This window comes from Andrena cerasifolii, chromosome 3, assembly GCF_050908995.1.
Source record: "Andrena cerasifolii isolate SP2316 chromosome 3, iyAndCera1_principal, whole genome shotgun sequence".
Classification (NCBI taxonomy): Eukaryota; Metazoa; Arthropoda; class Insecta; order Hymenoptera; family Andrenidae; genus Andrena; species Andrena cerasifolii.
The window spans coordinates 19,212,632-19,232,651 of NC_135120.1; the positions used below are offsets into that span (position 1 = coordinate 19,212,632).

A 20,020-nucleotide genomic window follows, 5' to 3' on the forward strand; every position below is an offset into this window, starting at 1 on the left:
TCAGCGCGAAGCAGCAACAGTCGAATTAGAGCTTTGAAACGAATCTTTCTATGCCCATTTCGCGTGATCCACAAGGACCATCAGCATCAAGGACTTAACGAGCGCGTGAAGACCAACGGTGTTATTTTTACCGCGAACCGCTTAAATACATGTAAACTTTACAGCGTGGAGTAGAATAAAAAGAACAGAAACGTCAGAGATGCGTGGCTTTATTATTTCCTTGGCTATTATCGAACTTTCACTCGCCAGAAACCGAATACAATTTTGCAGCTGATTCGTTCGCCTCCCAGTGCGCGGCGACCGTCAGCGATCGTTTCCGCGTGTGATGCGTTCAAATTTTCGAAAAAAATGCGGGCATTAAGACAGCTTTTGGAGCTCTCGGTTTCACCCGTTTCGAGACACGTGTCATTGCACTGGCATCAGCTGGTTCAAAGAACACAGAATTAACGATACCAGCCACGTCAATCATCCGTTTGTGTACATATGATTCGTTGTCACGCTTCTGGCCAGTATGTTGAAAAAGTCCAACATGATAGACGAGGAGACTTGGAGATTCGTTTTCCCGATTTTCGTCAATTTCGCGATGTCAGTTAGCGCGTACTTTCTAACAGTACGCTTGATACCGAGGATAAAAGATATGTTTATTAAAGCTAACCTATACGGGGTTGATATGAATAAGAGTAGTGGTGACAAAGTGTAAGTGGGCATTTGATATAATACGTAGTTGCGTCATCGTTTGTCGTCCGTGGGCAACGTACAGGTAATTTCACTATTTCAATCCTTTTTCCAGACCAGAGGCATTAGGTGTTGTTAGCGGATGTCTGTTCCTTATAACGCTCTTTCTGTTTATCCCTGTACCGTTCACCAATTACATATTTAATGACATAAACTTCCCTCATAGTGAGGTATGCTACAAACTGTTCGTTTCTTGTATAATTTACCATTCGAGGAACATGCGTAGAGCGGATCCGTAACTGACTGCTTCAAATATCTCTATTATTGTTCAGGATGATTAGAGATGTTATATGGATTGGTTGGAATTAAAGTCCTCCCCGCAAGAGAGGTGCAGCTCCATTTGTTTGATGCAAATCCGATAAGAAATGAGCCATTTATTGCAAATTTGGAATCTGCAGATTTGAAAAATTTACCAAAAATAGAAATAGAAGCTTATCAACTCTATAACTACTACTTATCTAGTAGTCGCTCTTTTGAATTTTAAGTCAAAGCAATAATTTTATGAGCAGTTTTTTCTAATTCATTTGAAGTTGGTAAGGATAGAGCTGCACACCCTCTTGCCACATGGTCCTCGATTAGGGATACAGAAATGTATACGAAACAGTAGGAGAGATATTTGAAGGCAAGAGAGTACGGATTCGTTGAAAGAAGATAATACGCGTAATTTTAATTGCAGTTCATGGAATTTCTGGCTGCTCTTCTTTCCATTTGTTGTATGCTACTTTTGGGTTTCGCCGACGATGTTTTGGACCTTCGTTGGCGGCATAAATTATTACTGCCGACTATCGCTTCCTTGCCACTTTTAATGGTGTACTACATTAACTTTAATTCCACACTGATCATTGTACCGAAACCTTTGAGACATTGGTTCGGCTTCTCTGTGGATCTCTGGATGTTTTATTACTTGTACATGGGGATGCTGGCAGTGTTCTGCACGAACGCTATAAATATATTAGCCGGCATAAACGGTTTAGAAGTTGGACAAAGTTTAATAATTTCGATGAGCATCCTTCTCTTTAACATCATAGAGTTATCGGGAGACCTTTGGAAGGCTCACCAGTTCTCATTGTATTTCATGCTTCCATATATAGCTACTTCTTTGGGCTTATTAAAATTCAATCGGTAAGTTACACGCGAATTAAGCGAATTAAGTCTACCAGTACGTATCACGTCAATTAACTCGGGGAGGGCACGTTGAAATAAGACGACTAATCTTATAGATTCCTGATTTCTTTATAAGTTATACGTATAAATTATTTAACATTCACAAATCGTTCAACATATTATTTTGGTATGTAAATTCAGTAGAATATTGTATAGTTTACATTGAGTATCGAGTATGAATTAATATCACAGTCGGGTGTGACCAGTATGTCAATAATAGTCTAATTTAGCGTAAAAATTCTCTACTAGCCAGTCATACTTCCACGTACTATTAAGTATTGTTTCAGGCGCAAAATAGAGGTCCCGAGATTTAGAGACTCTTAGGAGATTAGTTTTCCCGTCTAACCACAATCCGCTTCCCATTAGGTCCTCGATGAATGGTACGTCGATAGTTTCTTCTATCTGAATCTCTTTGGATTTCACCTTATTATGCAGACTAATTATAATATTCGCCGGCGTCTGGCACAGATAACAGTACCATCCTCCGTAATGATTCAAGTCTCCTATAACTAGGCCTAGGCTATCTCTCTCGCTTAAGTCTCCCTCCAGTTGCTCCAACATGATAGAATTCGACTGATATGCCTCGCGCATTAATCCAATCGTACACGCGCCAACTGTTATCGTTGTTTTAAGTGGATGCTGCCAAAAGAATCCGTACACGGACCATCTTAATCTAAAACCGATAGGCTGCGGCCATCCGTTATACACCTTGAGGAACATTAATGCCCTAGAGTTTAATATTTGTTCTGGTTCAGTCGTTACATAAATATCGTCGTCCCTTAAGTTCCGTACCACAGTCTTTATTCTGTCCCAAACATATTTAGACACCACCCTCAATGGCTTGCGCACCTTCGTCGCTATATTCATATATAAAATCTTCTTCTGTTCCTGCTGCAATAAACCCTTCAGTAGCTTATGATGGAAATTATCCTCGGCGTTGCTAAAATCACAGATTACAAAAAGATCCACTACGTTGTATAGCTCCTCTACTATCACCTCCGCGATCGCTGTATTGTATTCGTTCAGAAAGAATGTGTGAATAATCCGTCGGGCTGTTTTACGACGTGTCAGCTTAATATTCTGCTTCGACGCCATGATCGCTCGCCAGACAACCTCCGGCTGACCGCAGTCGGAGCCGTGCCATCCTTGCGTGCAGATGCATTTTCGGAGATCCTCGTCGCTTCTCATTTTCTCATCGTCCACTCCGTACTTCCAACAAATAGTCTGATTGTATAGCTCGAAGAGCGTGAATGTCTTGACATCTTTTAGCACTACCTCCCCTTTGATTGTCTCGTAGATGGGAAACTTTTTATGATCGACTCGTTGAAGTTTAGATTCCTGCAATACAGTCTGAATTCGTTAATGGAGTTAACAGTAAGAAGTAGGACTGCGTGGATAGTATTAGCGCTCGATACGATCTTACCTGCGTGTCCTCGAATCTCACGAACGTAACAGAGGTGCGAGTGGTCGATACGGTTAATTCTGAAGGTGGAGTAGTAGCGACATAAATAATAACGATGAAAACTTGCAGGACTAATAGTGTATAAAGCAAGACCAGTTTCCCATCTAGGCGGGGCTGCATCGCACTACTTTCTTTCCTCTGACTCGTCAGTTGTTCATCGTACGTCTCATAAAAGATTTCACTTCGATCGTAACATTCTCGCCACCAAACAGTTTCATCCAAAAGCACGCGTATAATCGATTCACGAATCTACGAAACGAAGTTTTAACTAGCCGATGGTACATTGTACAGCGACTAACCAGACTTCCTATATAATTCCCTTTTCTGTTCGTGTATCAAACCAAAGGTCGCAATTGCCATTAACTACAATTAATCCTCAGAGAATAAAAAGCGCCCATATTAATCGGAAAGCTTGTATTACACGAGACTTAAAAATACCACGGGTATCCTCTTTGTTCGTGAAGTTCAAACGGTAACAGTTCTCGACACACGGATCTGTGTACTAAACTCACAATGTAGTCTGACGCTGACGACGAGGTGAATGCCTTTTGCGGCGTGACGTTTAAACCGTGACGTCACCGCTCCCCGACGTGCCATTTAATTTTAAATAGTCCGGATCGCTGGTTAACCAACCTTCCTCAGTGAATGGAGCAGCGTTTCTTAGAGAGCCTTTCAGGCTCTGCAGGGCGTGTTTGCCGCATAATGCCAGATATTTCCAGGTTTCTCGAGGCGAGTCCGATCTCTCGTTTCAAGATATCCCGCCGTTCCGCCCGAGCCCTTCGCTTTTAAGGGCTGCCCTTTCGAGAGCAGCGTAACGAGCTGAAAAACCACGCCCGAATGCTCTTCTACGCAACCTCTTTCGCTGGATCTCTCGCCGGCAAGCGCGCACGCGGCTCCTCCCAAGGCGCACGCGTCTCGAATCACCGACTCACTAATTACGAGCATCCGTACCTAGTTCTTGCGGAGCATAATTAATCTTTGGGAGTCGACCGTTCAAATTTTTAGCTCGCTAAAAATACACGATATACAGATTAGGAATATTAAATACTTTTTCAACGTGCTGTATAAATGATTTTTACATCTTAAAAATGCAATTTCTTTTTTTTTTTGTTCAAGGTACCCTGCACAAGTATTCGTAGGCGACACATTTTGTTATCTGTCTGGAATGACGTTTGCCGTTGTGGGCATTATTGGGCACTTCAGCAAAACGACTTTGCTATTCTTCATTCCGCAGATAATTAATTTCCTTTATAGCATACCACAGTTATTTCACTTTATACCGTGCCCCAGGCATAGACTACCGAAGTAAGTGTTGTAAAGGGCTTCGTTCCTGACATCGGTGTTCAAAAGCATTTATATGCGTATTCGTAGGTACAATAAAGAAACGGACAAGTTAGATATCAGCTGTGCAGTGTTTCATAAGAAGGATGTTGGAGTTATCGGTATGGGAATATACTTTTTAAATGTTATATGGTTAAGTATGTAAAGCAACGAATGCTTTTCTTAGGTACACTTATAACGTGGGTGTTCAGGAAGCTGGGTTTAGTGAAATGGCAAGAGGATGAAAAAGGCGTTGTCACGTGTAATAATTTTACTCTGATTAACTTTGTGCTAATTAAAGTCGGCCCTCTAAAAGAATCCACGCTTACAGTCATCCTACTGTTGATTCAGGTAAAGTTCCCAAAGCATTTAGCTGCGTTTAATGACGTAGTCTGTGGTAGACCCTTGCACAGCCTTGATCCGTTATGTAAGTATAATATTACAATATATTAAAAAGCTACTAATGTTTTAGGTCATTTGCAGTTTATTAGCATTTGTCATAAGGTACCCCCTTGCTTCTATCTTCTACGACGTTTGAAAAGGCACATATTAAAACCAGGATGTGTACAACATATAAAATTACATCGCTGTCTTATAACAAACAACTACATCGTCCTCTAGATCTCTTTTTGTACATACAAAACCATTTAGCTGTATATGTAATTTGATGCTCCTGTATTTAGCTTTAATGCGATTGTATATTTAATAACCAGCGCGACAGATGTAAATATTACTTGATTGTACTATTCTCAGGAAGTGTATATGTTCCTTTCCAGTTTTGTACACGACAAAGGCCTAGCAGGATTCAGGTTGCAACGTAACAAAATAAAGTCGATAACCGTGTAAAAATAATATAACAATAACATTATAATATTTATATACAGGAATTTTACATGTGATTAAAAATGCTTTATACGCTTCGTACAAAGTAATACAAAATGCAGTTTGAAACTCACAGTTACAACTACTCGTAAACTATTACAAATTACAAGTAAATTATTCGATCCCTTTGCAATTAGTAATGCTCATCCGTAACGTATTACTTTCTAAACGTGTCTACTAATTTGAAGTCCCGGAATAATTGAGATGTATTTAAGACGGTAATTCATCGAACAGGTAAATGTGTGAATCTCGTAAATAGGAATTTCATGATTCTTGATAGAAATCATCGAATGATTAAATTGACAATAGGCGTCGTGTCTTTGTGTAATCTTACATCTAAAAACACACAAACTAGAGATTTTATAAATGCAATTTCCGGAGGTTCCGAACTCTGAAATTTACTGGAGAAATACTGGAACGAAATAATTGCGAAGTAACAGCATCCAGTGTCACACGCGTACTTCGAAATTTTGTCCTCAGAAGATTTTTGTGATTCGGTTCAATGACAACAGCGAACAATTAATGAGCGGTATATTTCTATTAAAATCTTGTAGAAAATTATGTTCATGGGTCATACCATAGATACGAAACTTCATTCTTTAGCTTTGGTAACTATGTGTATCGTTTATTTGAAATTACGATTTGGATCAATGCAGTTTTACGAAAATTTATGAAACATTTTGCAAATTGAACATTATTTCCGAGCCTAGTCTATCTTTCAGTGTGAGCTGAGTTTTCGCGGCGTATCTCAGACTGAAAATATGTGTCAGCTCCGCGGCTGTGCGACCTAGCGCTATGGCCTTGTCGAATAACGTTATTGCTTCTTCTAGATTTCCCCTGTTAACAGAATTTAAATTCACGATTCAAAACAGTAAAGGAATTATGCATCAAATAAATGCGTAACATAGGAAAACATCCTCAACTCACCTCTGAACTTCAATCGTAGCTAAGGTCTCGTACCCAAAGTCGCACTTATCGTCTAATTCTAATGCTTTGTTGATGTGTTCCATAGCTTTCTCCATATCTCCATTCCATTTCAATTGCAGCAAACCTCTATGTACATAGATCGTAGCATTATTCGGGTCCTTCTCAATTGCTTTATCAAAGTAGTTGTCTGCTTTCTCAAACTCTTGCGTCTCTGACAATACCTGTATTACCATGGGATATATTAAATTTATGACCACTTTGATGCGCTTTCTAATAAGGCGAAACTTGTTACACATACCTGCGCGTACAGGATGTAACAGTCAGGGCAATCTGGAAACATTTCAGGAGCCTTTTCAAAGTCTTGTATAGCCTCCGCTACTATTTTCATGTCGCTCTTAATTAGACCATAATGATAATCCGCGTAGCACTTTTGTACGTACACCACGCCAAACTTGGGATTGAGCTCGACAGCTTTCTTCAAGTCTTCTCTAGCTTCGACTGCCTTCTCCATAAGTAAATTGACCTAGAATCGTGCCATACAGGTTGCTATATTATATCTATTCTCTTTCAGTCCAGTGAAATTAGACGGAAATCTGCCCAATCTACGGAATAATTCCCACCAAGCTAAATTTTGGTATGAGCCTTTATTTGGCCGTTTTAACCAATATGTCAAAATTGTATAGAGGGTTGAAAAAATAACGGTTTTTCGCTAATATCTCGCGAATAACAGTTATTTTTTTCAACCCTCTATACAATTTTTAGCGGTGGTCGGATTGATGGGGATTTTTGACATATTGTTTAAAACGACCAAATAAAGGCCGATACCAAAATTTAGTTTGGTGGGAATTATTCCGAAGACAGATCCTAATTTCACTAGACTATTTTTATTTCACTAGTTAACAGATATGATCGTTATTCCTTAGACAATGTTACGTATTATTACCTGCCCTCTATTCGAATAAATATCACCGCAATCAGGATCGAGCTCGACAGCCACCTTAAAATCACAGATACTCTTCTCCGGACTTTCTAATTGCATATATAAAGTAGCTCTTTTAATCAAAGCGTTCACTTTTATATTCTTTGGAACGGTCTCGTTATTTATAATAGTTCCAAAGTCCGTGATCGCAGTATCGTGCTGCCCTAGTAAGAAGTAAAACGTGGCTCGTAAAAGTAATGCCTCGAATTTATTTGGCACTACGTCTGGCTCTACACAATCGATCTCCTCGTTACACAGCGGTATTACATTGTCGTATCTTTCCTCTTTTATGCACTCTAAGACTTTGGCAAAACCCCTAAAGGTCACACAATCATGAGAATAATAAGAAACAAAATAGTATACAATATAATATGAAATTTTAAAATGCTTACACAGATATATCACTGTTGTCGTTATCTCGAATCATCGAAAAAACGGGATCGTTGTGAAAGCTATTAATATAATTTTTAATAATGTGCTTGCTAGGCATAATGAACTTTTTGTTTGCCAAATGTTCCATCGCGTGTTTCCTCCCTGAAAAGAAACATCAATTCCACGTTCATAATGATTACTTCGGTATTTGCTCCCAAGAGCAAAGAGTTATGCATCTCCTTTACCTAATTGTTTTAAAACCCTGTCTGCCATCATCAATGCCGTCTGGTTAGAAAAGCTTGCCAAAATACAAGCGGTGGTGACGTCCTCCAAAGCAGCTTCTAAATCATTGCAGTGCTCCAACGCACGCGCTCTACGTACCAATGCTTTTATATACTTTGGCTGCAATTCCAAGGCTTTTGTACAATCCACCTTCACCGCGCTATATTTATTCTGCAACACGTAATGCACGGATAGCTTGATCTCATCAGATTATGGTCTATGTTTATGGCACTAACTTCATCGATAGAGACAGCATTACCAGTTGCTCATAGGCGGCTGCTCTGTTCTGGTAAAACGTAGCGAGCTCTTCTGTACTTTCCTTAGGGCAAGCTTCGATCGCGTTATTATACTGCACTATCGCTTCGTCGTACTTTCCCATCTTAAAATGATTGTTCCCCTCGTTTTTAAACCTGCGCGCCCTCTCCAACGGAGTCTACGATACAACGCACCTCCATTTTAATACACAGAAACCTTATCTTACGATGAAATACAATCAAACAGTGTGCGACGGCGTTGCTTCGTAATCCGCTATGACTACTCTGTCGCAACACCTGAACGATAACGCGGTGCATTAAATACTAGAACATACTTAGGAAATATCTGAAACTTGCATTTGTATACTGTATTACCAGGAGCATAATAAAAGAAAAAATTTCTAACCTCGACTTCGGATTTGGCCGCAGCGTTCGGCGGGCACTCGGCATCGATGGAGATCTGTTTGTCAGCGGCCGAGGTGCCATTCTCTTTGGAGCCGCCCTTTGATTTACCGCGGTTGGACTTGGACGACGGTTTAGAGCTGTTCTTATAGTACATATAACCGAGGCCCAACGCAACCGGCGCACCAACAGCCAGAGCGAGTTGCCATTTTGGTAGCGGACTAGTACCGGTCACGCTGGCTGTGCCGCTAGCACCCGTCATTTCCCACGAATTCGTCGCTGCCCCTAGGTGTCACGAATCCGCGTGTCTCCTACGTTCCGCTTCCTTCACTGTATCTCACCGTCACGAAGGCAGACAGTGACTCAGTCACGCCGTGAAGTCGTACGACGTACGACCATGCGGAAAAATCATCGTGATCACTTGCAGACGAGTCCCTGAAGAGGCGAATCGTTTAGTACGAGTTTCTGCCGTCCCGCGACACTAGCGCTTCGCTTTATCGACGAACACGAGACAGGCCATTTGCTGAATAATTCGAACTTAACAGTCGCGTATACCGAACGTTATCTAAGCAAAACGATTCTCCCGGAAAGGGAATAAATTGAGGTTCTAATATAGAATCGCTTTATATCAATCTTCGTTTTCATGAGGATTAAATTTAAAAGTGCACAGAATGCGCGCCCACTTGCGCCGTGCGCATATTCGATAATTTACGATCGTATAATATACACGATATTCGAATACTAACCGGTTGTGTGGCTCGAAGAAATTCGGGTCGAATGTAAAACAGCGCTCGCGTTTCGGATTCGAGGAGCGTCGAAGTGATTCGGATAGATTGACAGACGACCTGCGGGAAGATACCACCGATACCGAAGTGACGTCTATTTTAAGTTGTCGGCGCGAATGTATTTATGCATCCCGTTGACACGGAGGTGTTAATGCGCGGCATGGTCGCGTCACCTGATATTCGCGCCTTTTTTCCCGCGCATGCACGAAACTTTCCCTGAAAGATGGCAACGGTCTGTCAACAGCAGCGGGTCTCTGTTCACGGCAATAAGTATAGATCGTCGAATATCGAAGGGAACGCGAGGCACGACAAGTGCTATGAGTGCGGCGATACTCGCCGTAGAATGTTAAGAGGCCGAGAGCGCGCGTTACGCTGGAGAGAATTCTAACGTTCATGTAACATTTGTCCTTTCTCGCACACCTCGATAAGAGTGTGACGTTTACCAAAATGGCACTACAGGAAGACGAAAACACCTGGTGAGCTGATTTTCAAAGTTTCCTCGAGCTACTTCGAACTAACGGAACGGTTTATTTAACCGACCCGAATTTCGGATTTCATCCGTTCTATCTGCTCGTCATGTATATTAATTACCTTCTAATTTCACTTCTCGCACTTTCGCTTTCCTTCAATATTAAAAACGATTACGGTACTAAAAATAAGCGGATCTGCATATTACTGCGTGCAAAGCCATTCTGCCTTGATGCTTCTTTTGTTCTTGATTAATAGTAACGTGCGACTGACAGTTCCGCAAGAACTAATTCAGGTCTTTTAAGCTTCGTGCGTTTACAGATGTTCGTTAATTAACTTATGTAAATACAGTATCGGTGAAATTCTAACGTTGCATAAATTACATTGAATTAAAGGAGAAATGGTGTAGCTAAGGTGGAATGAGCTACTAATCGATATATTAAGTCCCTTAAATGAATATTACAGAAGAGATTGTTAACAATCTACGGCTAAATAGTCTTAAATTATTCAGACATCGTCCAGAAACTTCTTTGTAAATAATTCAGTATTATTCCCGGAATGTTCCTCTATTCCCCTAATATATCTTTACAATAAATGAAATAAACTGAAACGATCCAGGATCGTGGAGCTAGAAGCAGCGCTTCTCGACACAGATGCACCATCTGCGTCCGATATATATGCGATCTGCAAGGGGCAGTCAGTCCCTGTGAATTTGAGATCAGAAGTATGGCAGGCTTGTTTGGATGTCATCGACCGGGGCAATCAGTTAAGTCATTTCAACGAAGTCTTTGATTTACCAGAGCAAAATGCTATTCGCGACGACTGCCAGCAACTAGTCGGTAAGTTGGGATATTACATCTGATTAAAACAGTTTCCGTACGTGTACAGATATTCTTATCTTTACCACCAGAAACTAGTTCATGCTTATCTCTAGCGGACACTATGTATTTCAAAATCAAACGCCACATTACACCTTGAAGATATAATACGTAGACAAACAAGTAATATCTGTGTATGTTTTGTTACCGTTCTACAATAGAAAATGTTACATCTTTGTTGCAGAAAAATTAGGAAACGACGACGAGGACAAAGTCTCCATCGTCTCTGATTTAGAGTCTATTTTAACGTTTTATTGCAAAAGCAAAGAGAAGCAGTATAAAAGAGGGAACGGGTGGCTGGAGTTACTGGGTCCTTTAATAGCTTTGAAACTTCCACGTAGCGCGACGTATAATTTATTCGAGGCTATAATAGACGTATATATCCCGAGGTATAGTGGTTTGTAATTAAAATTGTTCCGGTAGCTTAATACCGAAGGCGACTTAACGCAGTTGTTTCGTTTATACGTTTCTAGAGGCGAAACCTACAGTTCTGTGTTAAGATTATTACTACTTTATCACGAGCCAGAATTATGTTCTTTCCTGGATACGAAGAGAGTGTCTCCGGATCAGTATACAAAAGGCTGGGTGTCCACCCTTTTCGCTGGGGTGTGTTCGCTACCAGCAGTTTGCACAATGTGGGATTTATATTTTATGCAAGCTGATCCGTTCTTTATGTTGTTTCTTTCACTTATCATGGTAATAAATGCTAGGTAAGAATTATGAAGCCTGATTTTTTGCGTACATATCTCGCTTGTGCGAAGGTGATACTTTTCTAAAAGTAGTCGTTCCTTTTATGCAGGGAGCAAATTTTAAGTATGAAGGATAACGATAAGCAAAGTATAATAGACGCGATAGCCGCTATGCCTTGTGCTTTGGAGGCAGAAGACGTAACAGACTTTTGCTCGCTGGCGCAATATTACGCGATGAAGACACCGTCATCTTTTAAACAGGACTTATATCCTGTAATGTTCGGCGACAGCTTCGATGAGAAATATATATCGCACGCTTTATGCCTGCCAGTATCGGCTCAAGAATTAGTTGAGAACTCTATTGAAACTCCGTCCATACCTAATGCCTCCGTTGAATCTGTCAGATTTTTTTTAGTAGACTGCAGACCTGCCGAGCAGTACAATGCAGGGCACCTGCCCACCGCGTTCCATCTAGATTGCAATTTGGTGCGCCTCCTTTTCTACGTATTTACGTATTCAATATTTTAATAAAGCTGGAGGATAACATTTCAGATGCTCCAAGAGCCTGCTGCCTTCGCCACAGCGGTGCAAGGATTGTTGCAGGCACAACGACTCGCACTGGCTGTTGGAGCGCAAGCCGGCGGCGAACACCTTTGCTTCTTAGGAAGTGGCAGGCAAGAAGAAGACCGTTACACACACATGGTGGTCGCATCCTTTTTACAGAAACATACCCAATACGTCAGCATGGTTACGGCTGGTTATCAAGGTAGAGAAATATCTGACATTGTAGAAATTTGTACAAGCCGATTACTTCAATGCCAATTGTTTTATTGCAGCCATACACGAATACTTTGGCGACGAGGTTGTCTCCAGTCTCGTCGATCATAACTCGCAACATTGCTTGGTATGCAGCGCTAACATGTCTGAGACGAATTCGAACGAGTCGAGCCCCGCCAAAGTTAAGAACAACAACTCCGACTTCCTGGGGAAGTTTAAGAAAGTGAAGGGAAAGTTATTCGATTACATCGTTAATCCATCAGCAAGTGTTCATAACAACGTGGAAAATAGGAATGGGAAGGACCTGGAGTACGCTAAACGGCAGAGGAAAACGGCCCCCGTATTCAGTATAGACGATGATCAGGATTTGGGTGAGCCTTTCTTTCAATATTCAAAAATCAATGAGGTAGATGTTTGTTGAATAATATATACGATACGTTACGGATTCTAGATATGACAATGACGAATAACGAAAGCGAAGAACCCGTGGAAGTGGTATCTGTTCAGCAGTGGATGAAGGATCCAAAGTTATTACATTCCTTTAAGTGTCAAGAAGTGAAAGTAAACGGAGATCTCTGTGATAGGTGGGTGTTTTAATAAAATAGAAACTTATCGAGTAAAAGTAAAGGAAAAGTTGAAAATTCTCAGTTAACGTTTGGCGCACGATTTTTTTCCAGCATACTTTTGGTCACCGACACTCACCTTATCGTGCTACGGGAGATACCGGAAAGAAAAGGCGCGGCACACGTGATCGTTAAACGGCCATTGACGAGTATCGTTAAAATAACATCCAGGAAGCGACACTCGGACCTTATCACGTTCAAGTACGGTACAACACAGTACAACGACACAGTCATCTCGGACATGGACAAATTCCTTATTCCCAACGCGGCAGAAGCTACCAAACTGATCACGCAGCAGATTCTGAAACAATTGAAAACGACGGATTAATGTTAAGTTCTATTAGAACACTGTGCACGATTCGTTTACCTATGATTGATATACAGAGATGATAAAATTTGACTTGTCCTCGAAGAGGTTCCTTCGAGCAAGCGTGGAAATGAAAATTTTTATTCACTCGATCGATCGTAATGTTCTTAATTAAATGGTACTACAAACACAACGCGTAACACTAGTAACTGGAAGAGGATAGTCCGTAGAGGAAGGTTTCGAAGTTAATTCGAGCATTTCGTACGTAGAACTGATGCATTAATAATAATGGCCAAACACAGTACACAGCTTGGATTTTAAGATTTCTTTTGTGATCTTTACTAAGTCATTAGTTTCGTCGAGTTACATTTGCGCTCGCGGTTACTCATACCCTTTTTACTATCTCGAAAACGTACAATTTCCATGGAGAAGCATTCTTTGCATTTCTTTGCGTAACAATGTGATGTGAACGCTGATGATATTTGGTGTTTATTTCACACACGGCTGAACGGTGGCCTTACTATAAAAAGAATAGGAGAGGTAATGGACTCTGCGAAGTACATATATATATATACGATGGAATGGAATGTGCCATGAGAAAAGGATATTGTTGATCGCGACACGGTACAAACATGTATGAACGTTAATAACTTATCACTTCTTTATTGGGATGCGTAAAACTTCGAACCACACAATGCTAGTACGGCATTTCTACCATTCATCGATACCACGTCTACGTTACCACTTTGTAACGAACTGATAAATTGGTCCTAATGTAATGCGATCCAAGAACTATTACATACGAATGGTTATAATACTTGCATTTTATAGTATATAGTCTTGCAATGTGTGTCTTTATAAAAGTATTTACAGAAGGTACAAAAAATATATATAAAAATATATATAAATACATTGAAAGGTAAATATCATTTCGCAGGCATACCTATTACACTGCCTGACCACATTTCGAAGAATTTTTAAACTTTACGACTTACGATCTTTCGAAAATATATCTGTAACTCTTAAAAGATATCCTTGTCGTTTTCTGAGATATACATGTCTAAACAATTTAGGGGTATTATTCTTTCTCGATTAAGTATACTAGTCTGTCAGCACTAATTGGAAAACTGATTTCGTAACGGATCCTTGTGCACATAGTCGCAACGTTTTGTGATCTGGGACAATACGCGTGTTTGCAACTATTGTTCGCGTATACACTTTCTTTTCTATGGTTGTACTTTCGTCATTGTGGCATAATGGGAATTATTTATAACGTACATCGGTCTCTATTCTACGTTCGACGTTATAAGAGAATATTACAGAGTCTTATATCTTGTAGATATTACCGGCATTGTTAAATACTTGTAACAATAGTGATCTGTAACATATTTCGAGCTACGTATAATGGATTTTATGTATGATAGGAATTTTCTATTTATGTGCTTCCACGATGGACAAACGACGAGCGTAAACAGTGGGGTAGTTGTTAACTAATGAAACTTATTAGAATTTTAAAACTTATGGCGTACTGTAAAGCACTTAAATACAAATTCTCAGTTGTATGTAAATAAATTTTATGCAATGCATTACGAATGCGTTTGAATAATGTGTATTTTTAACAGATTGTAAAAATGGAGCATAATTATATCTATTGATATACATTGTGGAGAATAACAATATCAATTAAAAGTATTTAAAAAGGACGTTCTATTAATAATGTACGTTTTGGAATTCTTATTTCCGCGATCCTCAATATTTCAGTGCAAATATTATTTCGATACTGTTCTCCAAATCTTTGCATTAATATATCTTTTTACAAGGAGCAAGTGCAGCTGCACAAACATTACTAATATTCAAATTAATTCCTATATTACTTTCATAAAAACTTATGGAAACATGCCAAAAGAATTTATAGCTATCAGAGGTGACAGTAGGATGTGCGGAGAAATTTATAATTTAATGTAAAACACATTATCCTGATATTGTTAATTCCCAAGTAAACGAAAATCAGCGTTTACCGCGGTTCATGAGGTTCGTCATTATTCATCATATCAGTTCGTATCAGACGTTCCGGGAGGGAAGCAACTGTTCGTGATACCTGTGATATTACGCATCACGAATGCCTGCGTTATTAACGTAATAAAACTAAGTACGAAAATAAGCGATGGGGACCATCAATTGGGGGGAGTTATTCCCAGGGAGATGGAGTCCTGTCATTTTTATTTCGTACATGGCCCTTTTCGTGAACCAAGGTACACATGTGTGTGGTTAAGTGCATTTAATTTTATCCTTCCTTTGCGTAACTCACTGTCATGTAATTATCAGACGGGGACGATAAAGAACGATGATGATAACAAGGGCGAGAAAAAGCGAGCAGGGAGTTTTTACGTAATTATCGCTAACGAACTGCCTTATTTTACCGGTCACAGCTTAATTACAATCTATTGTTACGAATTGCTGCTAAGCATTCGTTTACCTCTATTGCATTCGCATATTCATGTATTTCTTTGTGAACTCGCGTAGCTCACCTTTAACGTATAATGTTGCAAGATTCTATTTTACGTTGCAGGTATCATCGTCACTTGGTCTCAGAGAAATGGGCACTACGAATACAACATTGTGATGGTAGTGTTAATGACGGAGGTGTTGAAGTTGATTACTTCCACAATTCTATATTGCAAAGAGTAAGTGGTATATAATTACATTGTTATGTAGTCGAAATTCATGTTTAAGTACTTCAGCTGTCGTTTTATTTTAGCAATAGCATCGTGAGTCTTTATCAGGAAATAAGTGCGAACAAGAAAGGTAAATGAAGTAAATTAATAATGAGAAAATTTTATGTGGATTATGTATGTGAATTTGTATGGGGATTAATTGGTAAATGCTATTGAAACTTTGAGTCGATATCTAAGCTTCAAGGGCTCTCGTTTATCGTCATTATATTTGTAGTAGATAGAATGTAAGATAAGATACACCAGTGGTGTGAAAGAATTGATGGGCCGTAATGTTTGGATAACTATTTGTTCAGCTCGATGTTCCACGAATCGAAATTATGTTAACATTTTGATTTACTAGTTTCCACGAGCTTAAGGGGTCATTCTGGTAATCAAGCTGCAAAATTCGGCAACATTCAGGCTTTTTTTCCTCAGTGAATACAACGAATAACAATGTCAAACTTTTTTTCATTTATACACTTTTATTTGTGTTTTTTCAATGTTATCTGGAGTTAAAAATCGTGCCTTTGAAAAGACGGCGGGAGTGATTCCTTTTCAAAGGCACGATTTTGAACTCCAGATAACATTGAAAAAACACAATTAAAAGTGTATTTAAAAAATTCTTCCGTATACATTACAAGTAGCGTAATAAATGAAAAAAAAGTTTGACATTGTTATTCATTGTATTCACTGAGAAAAAAAGCCTGAATATTGCCGAATTTTGCGGCGTGATTACCAGAATGACCCCTTAAGATATCAGTTGTATTTCATATTTATCGCCGAACAAACTATACCATTCAATGATTTATATTCTACTTGTGATATGTCGCTGTGATGGTTTTCAAGAACCAATAATTAGAAAGTTTGAACAAGATCGACAGTGAAAGTAAGTTTGCTCTAAAAAGCGCGGGCGTCAAAGTGTTAATGACTAAGTAATTTTAATTAGCTATTGTAGATATAGATGCAAAATAAATATCATTGAGACTAATACTTTTCCATTCCAGTGCTATTACTGTACATGATACCTTCGTTCCTATATTGTTTATACAATAATCTGGCATTTATAAACTTGGCTGCATTCGATCCAACAACTTATTACGTTCTATTACAATTTCGCGTCGTTATAACTGGAATCATTTTCCAGGTAAGTATATCAGAAATTTTGCTGGTAGCTTTCTGCGGAGTTAGAGGAAGCATTTTATAAATGAAATGAAATATTATTTCCTTTAGGTTGTATTTGACAAGAAACTGTCTTTAAAGCAATGGTTCTCGATGATATTGTTGACCATTGGGTGTATGATAAAACATATAGATATGGATTTCAGTGTGAATGTATTTAGTGCCAAAATTAATTTAAACAGTAGCATAATTCTCATATTTGTACAGGTGAGTTTAATACGACCAATTGAGGCATTGAGAGCAAAAACGGACTAACTATAAAAAATAAAAAATTTTCAAAAAAATTAAAACCGACTTCAAAAAAAAAGAAAAAAATGCACTGAAAAGCGAAAAATAAGTTTTTTCCTTATTTAATCAATGACTCTCAATTTTGTTATGTCGGTGCCTCATCATTTGCACCGTGTAAATCTGATGCCGTACTTATTTTTCTCTTTTCAGTGAATATTTTCATTTTTTTGAAGTCGGTTTAATTTTTATTTACATTTTTGATTTTTTACTTTTTTTATTATTTAAATTGTATAACTACATTTATTTAAAAAAATATGGGCAGCCCTACAGAAGGAGCTGCTCGTAAAAGAAAGAACCGTTTGCTTCATAGAAACGGAAGATGCCAATAATAATGAAACAGATTCTGTTATTTTTGGCGTAACTTCAAAACTACTGAACCGATTTTGATCATTCTTTTCCCCATGACCTAAGTTGATTGAAGCTACACTAAATGCAATAAGTTTCACGAAAATCGGTCGAGTAGTTACGGAGAAAATAGGAAAAAATATTTTTTTTCAATGTGGGTTAGTCTGTTCTTGTTCTCAATGCCTCAATTATACAAGTAATAAGATATAACTGTATACTAATATCTCAACTTTCAGACGATTTGCTCCTGTTTGGCCGGAGTGTACAACGAATACCTGCTTAAGGAGCAAGGAGCAAATATAAATATTTTTGTACAGAACGTATTTATGTATATCGACAGTATTCTCTGCAACCTCGCAGTTTTCGTAGTATTATATATGTCAGAAATTAGCAAGTCCGATATGTTTAGAAACGTCGATCCTAGTATACTCCTGCAACCGAAAGTCATTATAATAATGCTGAACAATACAGGGATCGGAATAATCACAAGCTTCTTCTTGAAGAATATGAATTCAATCCTAAAGACTTTCGCCAGCGCGCTGGAGCTGGTGTTCACTGCGGTGCTATGTTGGCTGATATTCAGCATTCCTATTCATATGAATACAGTACTCTCCATTAGTATGGTAAGCTACGCGGTGGTACTGTACTCGCAAAATCCAGTACAAAACGCCCGTACTAAAGATCGTATGATTCTAAAGACTGACACAATTAAGCGGATGTTAATCGTGTAGATCTCCTCTCGTCTACTCTGTTCGTGATCCTGAAAGTATTTTACCTGAGAAACTGGTTATTTATCTGTTCGTCGAGCTATGCTTTAATTACTGTACAGTTCTTCACATGTGACTATCCTTTTACGTGCATTCAAATCTAGATAGGTTTGATGAGATAGAGTTGAGGTGAAATATTTATTCTATAGGCAAAACACGAGGAAAGTTTGAATCTTAATAATCACTACTAGCTTGTAATAGGTAATAGATGTCCTTATATAATGTTACACTTTAAGACGAAGACTCGGTGGTTCAAACTGCAAATCAATTTGTTTTGTTTTCAAATATTTGAGCCATTTATTTTGAAAGTGGCCTAAGTCCATTTGTCAATTATTTTTTGTTGACTGCAGAAACGTGTACAACTTGAAGTTAGTATTGAAAGTTTATATATACCAAATTTTTAAATATAAATGGACTTAGGTCACTTTCAAAATAAATGGCTCATTTATCATTTATTTATGAATATTAATGGATGGCTGTTGCAAGTTTTGTTATTCGTTATGATTGTTGCGTTTTATAGATTGACGTGCGTTGTTTCGAAGTTACATATGTGCTTTTTAATTTATTGCAAGTCGTATATTGAGGTGTGAGATATGGAGAACGTTTTAGCGCGTTTAATGAGTAGCTTGATAAGTATGAATGTTGCGTGGCACGAGTAAGAGAAAATGTAATCAGGTAATATGCTTATACTTGGACTATTTTTTACTGTACTTTTGAAAAATATACAAGCGATTTCTTTTACGAGGTCCTTGTTTATGTATAAATATACATGTACATACTAATTCGATTATTTCTCAATTATTCAAAGGTAATGAATTCGCCGTAATCACTGTGGTAACTAAATAACGATTCAATACGGAAGTTGAACAATTATTACAATCGCTATTATTACTAAAGATACTTACATACGGGTGCACCGTTAGAATAATCAAGCTTCATAGAAATATCAACTTACACGTGAACAAACGTCAAATCCTACAGCTGAAATTTTGCCGTTTAATAATTACGAAAAATCAAGTCACACAAATCGCCCTCGATGCAATTAATTGCAATTAATTCAAATAATAAACTGATTAGCCAACGCGATTCAAATTCAAATGAATCCTTGGCAATCTCGATTGGCGGGAGAAATTTGAATCGGCGAAAGAACCAAAGAAACGATTCCAACTACTTCGAGAAGGGCGAACGATCGAAATAACCACAGAATTTATTTATTCTTATCAGCATCTGCTGTTTCCGCAATTTCGTCGCTGATTACAATATATCTGCCAATGGTTTGACCATTTACACGGAAGTGGGGGAGAGGGCGGTCGATACTACTTGCAAACCACCTTGTCTGGCGAACCGACAAGCGGCAGTCACATGTCGGCTGTCGTCGCGTCTACATGGTCCGATGTCGTTGTTCCTACTGTCTTGTCGCT

At 38.8% G+C, this 20,020-nt stretch overlaps 5 protein-coding genes across 9 annotated transcripts; 3 read left to right on the forward strand and 2 right to left on the reverse strand.

The window, feature by feature from the left end:
* Positions 1 to 511: 511 nt before the first annotated feature.
* Positions 512 to 5,544, forward strand: Alg7 (Alg7 dolichyl-phosphate N-acetylglucosaminephosphotransferase). Its single transcript, XM_076808727.1, has 7 exons — positions 512 to 696; positions 791 to 905; positions 1,412 to 1,857; positions 4,478 to 4,666; positions 4,733 to 4,803; positions 4,869 to 5,032; positions 5,154 to 5,544. The coding sequence occupies exons 1-7, from the start codon at positions 512 to 514 to the stop codon at positions 5,217 to 5,219; spliced, it is 1,236 nt and encodes a 411-aa protein (XP_076664842.1). The 3' UTR covers positions 5,220 to 5,544.
* Positions 1,950 to 4,303, reverse strand: Mgat3 (beta-1,4-mannosyl-glycoprotein 4-beta-N-acetylglucosaminyltransferase). 4 transcript variants are annotated; one of them, XM_076808726.1, is made up of 3 exons: positions 3,323 to 4,303; positions 2,692 to 3,249; positions 1,950 to 2,607 (listed from the first exon to the last, which is right to left on the reverse strand). In XM_076808726.1, exons 1-3 carry the CDS (start codon positions 3,479 to 3,481, stop codon positions 2,110 to 2,112), a joined length of 1,215 nt encoding a protein of 404 aa, XP_076664841.1. In that variant the 5' UTR covers positions 3,482 to 4,303; the 3' UTR covers positions 1,950 to 2,109. The 4 variants fall into 4 exon arrangements, with proteins under 4 accessions (XP_076664841.1, XP_076664838.1, XP_076664839.1 ...); XM_076808723.1 differs by having other exon boundaries at positions 1,950 to 3,249; positions 3,323 to 3,610; positions 3,874 to 4,300; XM_076808724.1 differs by having other exon boundaries at positions 1,950 to 3,249; positions 3,323 to 3,610; positions 3,870 to 4,300.
* Positions 5,531 to 9,175, reverse strand: Tom70 (translocase of outer membrane 70). Its single transcript, XM_076808720.1, has 8 exons — positions 8,784 to 9,175; positions 8,383 to 8,556; positions 8,087 to 8,294; positions 7,862 to 8,003; positions 7,434 to 7,785; positions 6,789 to 7,013; positions 6,491 to 6,711; positions 5,531 to 6,400 (listed from the first exon to the last, which is right to left on the reverse strand). Exons 1-8 carry the CDS (start codon positions 9,039 to 9,041, stop codon positions 6,232 to 6,234), a joined length of 1,749 nt encoding a protein of 582 aa, XP_076664835.1. The 5' UTR covers positions 9,042 to 9,175; the 3' UTR covers positions 5,531 to 6,231.
* A 228-nt stretch (positions 9,176 to 9,403) lies between these two features.
* Tbc1d23 (TBC1 domain family member 23) lies at positions 9,404 to 14,895 on the forward strand. Its single transcript, XM_076808719.1, has 9 exons — positions 9,404 to 10,040; positions 10,651 to 10,871; positions 11,095 to 11,299; positions 11,384 to 11,620; positions 11,710 to 12,085; positions 12,152 to 12,365; positions 12,436 to 12,747; positions 12,828 to 12,960; positions 13,054 to 14,895. The coding sequence occupies exons 1-9, from the start codon at positions 10,012 to 10,014 to the stop codon at positions 13,325 to 13,327; spliced, it is 2,001 nt and encodes a 666-aa protein (XP_076664834.1). The 5' UTR covers positions 9,404 to 10,011; the 3' UTR covers positions 13,328 to 14,895.
* Positions 14,896 to 15,188: 293 nt separating this feature from the next.
* On the forward strand, positions 15,189 to 19,381 carry Senju (UDP-galactose transporter senju). Of its 2 annotated transcripts, none has more exons than XM_076808731.1 (6): positions 15,189 to 15,558; positions 15,876 to 15,990; positions 16,065 to 16,111; positions 17,025 to 17,164; positions 17,251 to 17,406; positions 18,069 to 19,381. In XM_076808731.1, exons 1-6 carry the CDS (start codon positions 15,471 to 15,473, stop codon positions 18,561 to 18,563), a joined length of 1,041 nt encoding a protein of 346 aa, XP_076664846.1. In that variant the 5' UTR covers positions 15,189 to 15,470; the 3' UTR covers positions 18,564 to 19,381. The 2 variants fall into 2 exon arrangements, with proteins under 2 accessions (XP_076664846.1, XP_076664847.1); XM_076808732.1 differs by lacking the exon at positions 15,189 to 15,558 and adding an exon at positions 15,560 to 15,694.
* Positions 19,382 to 20,020: the final 639 nt, after the last annotated feature.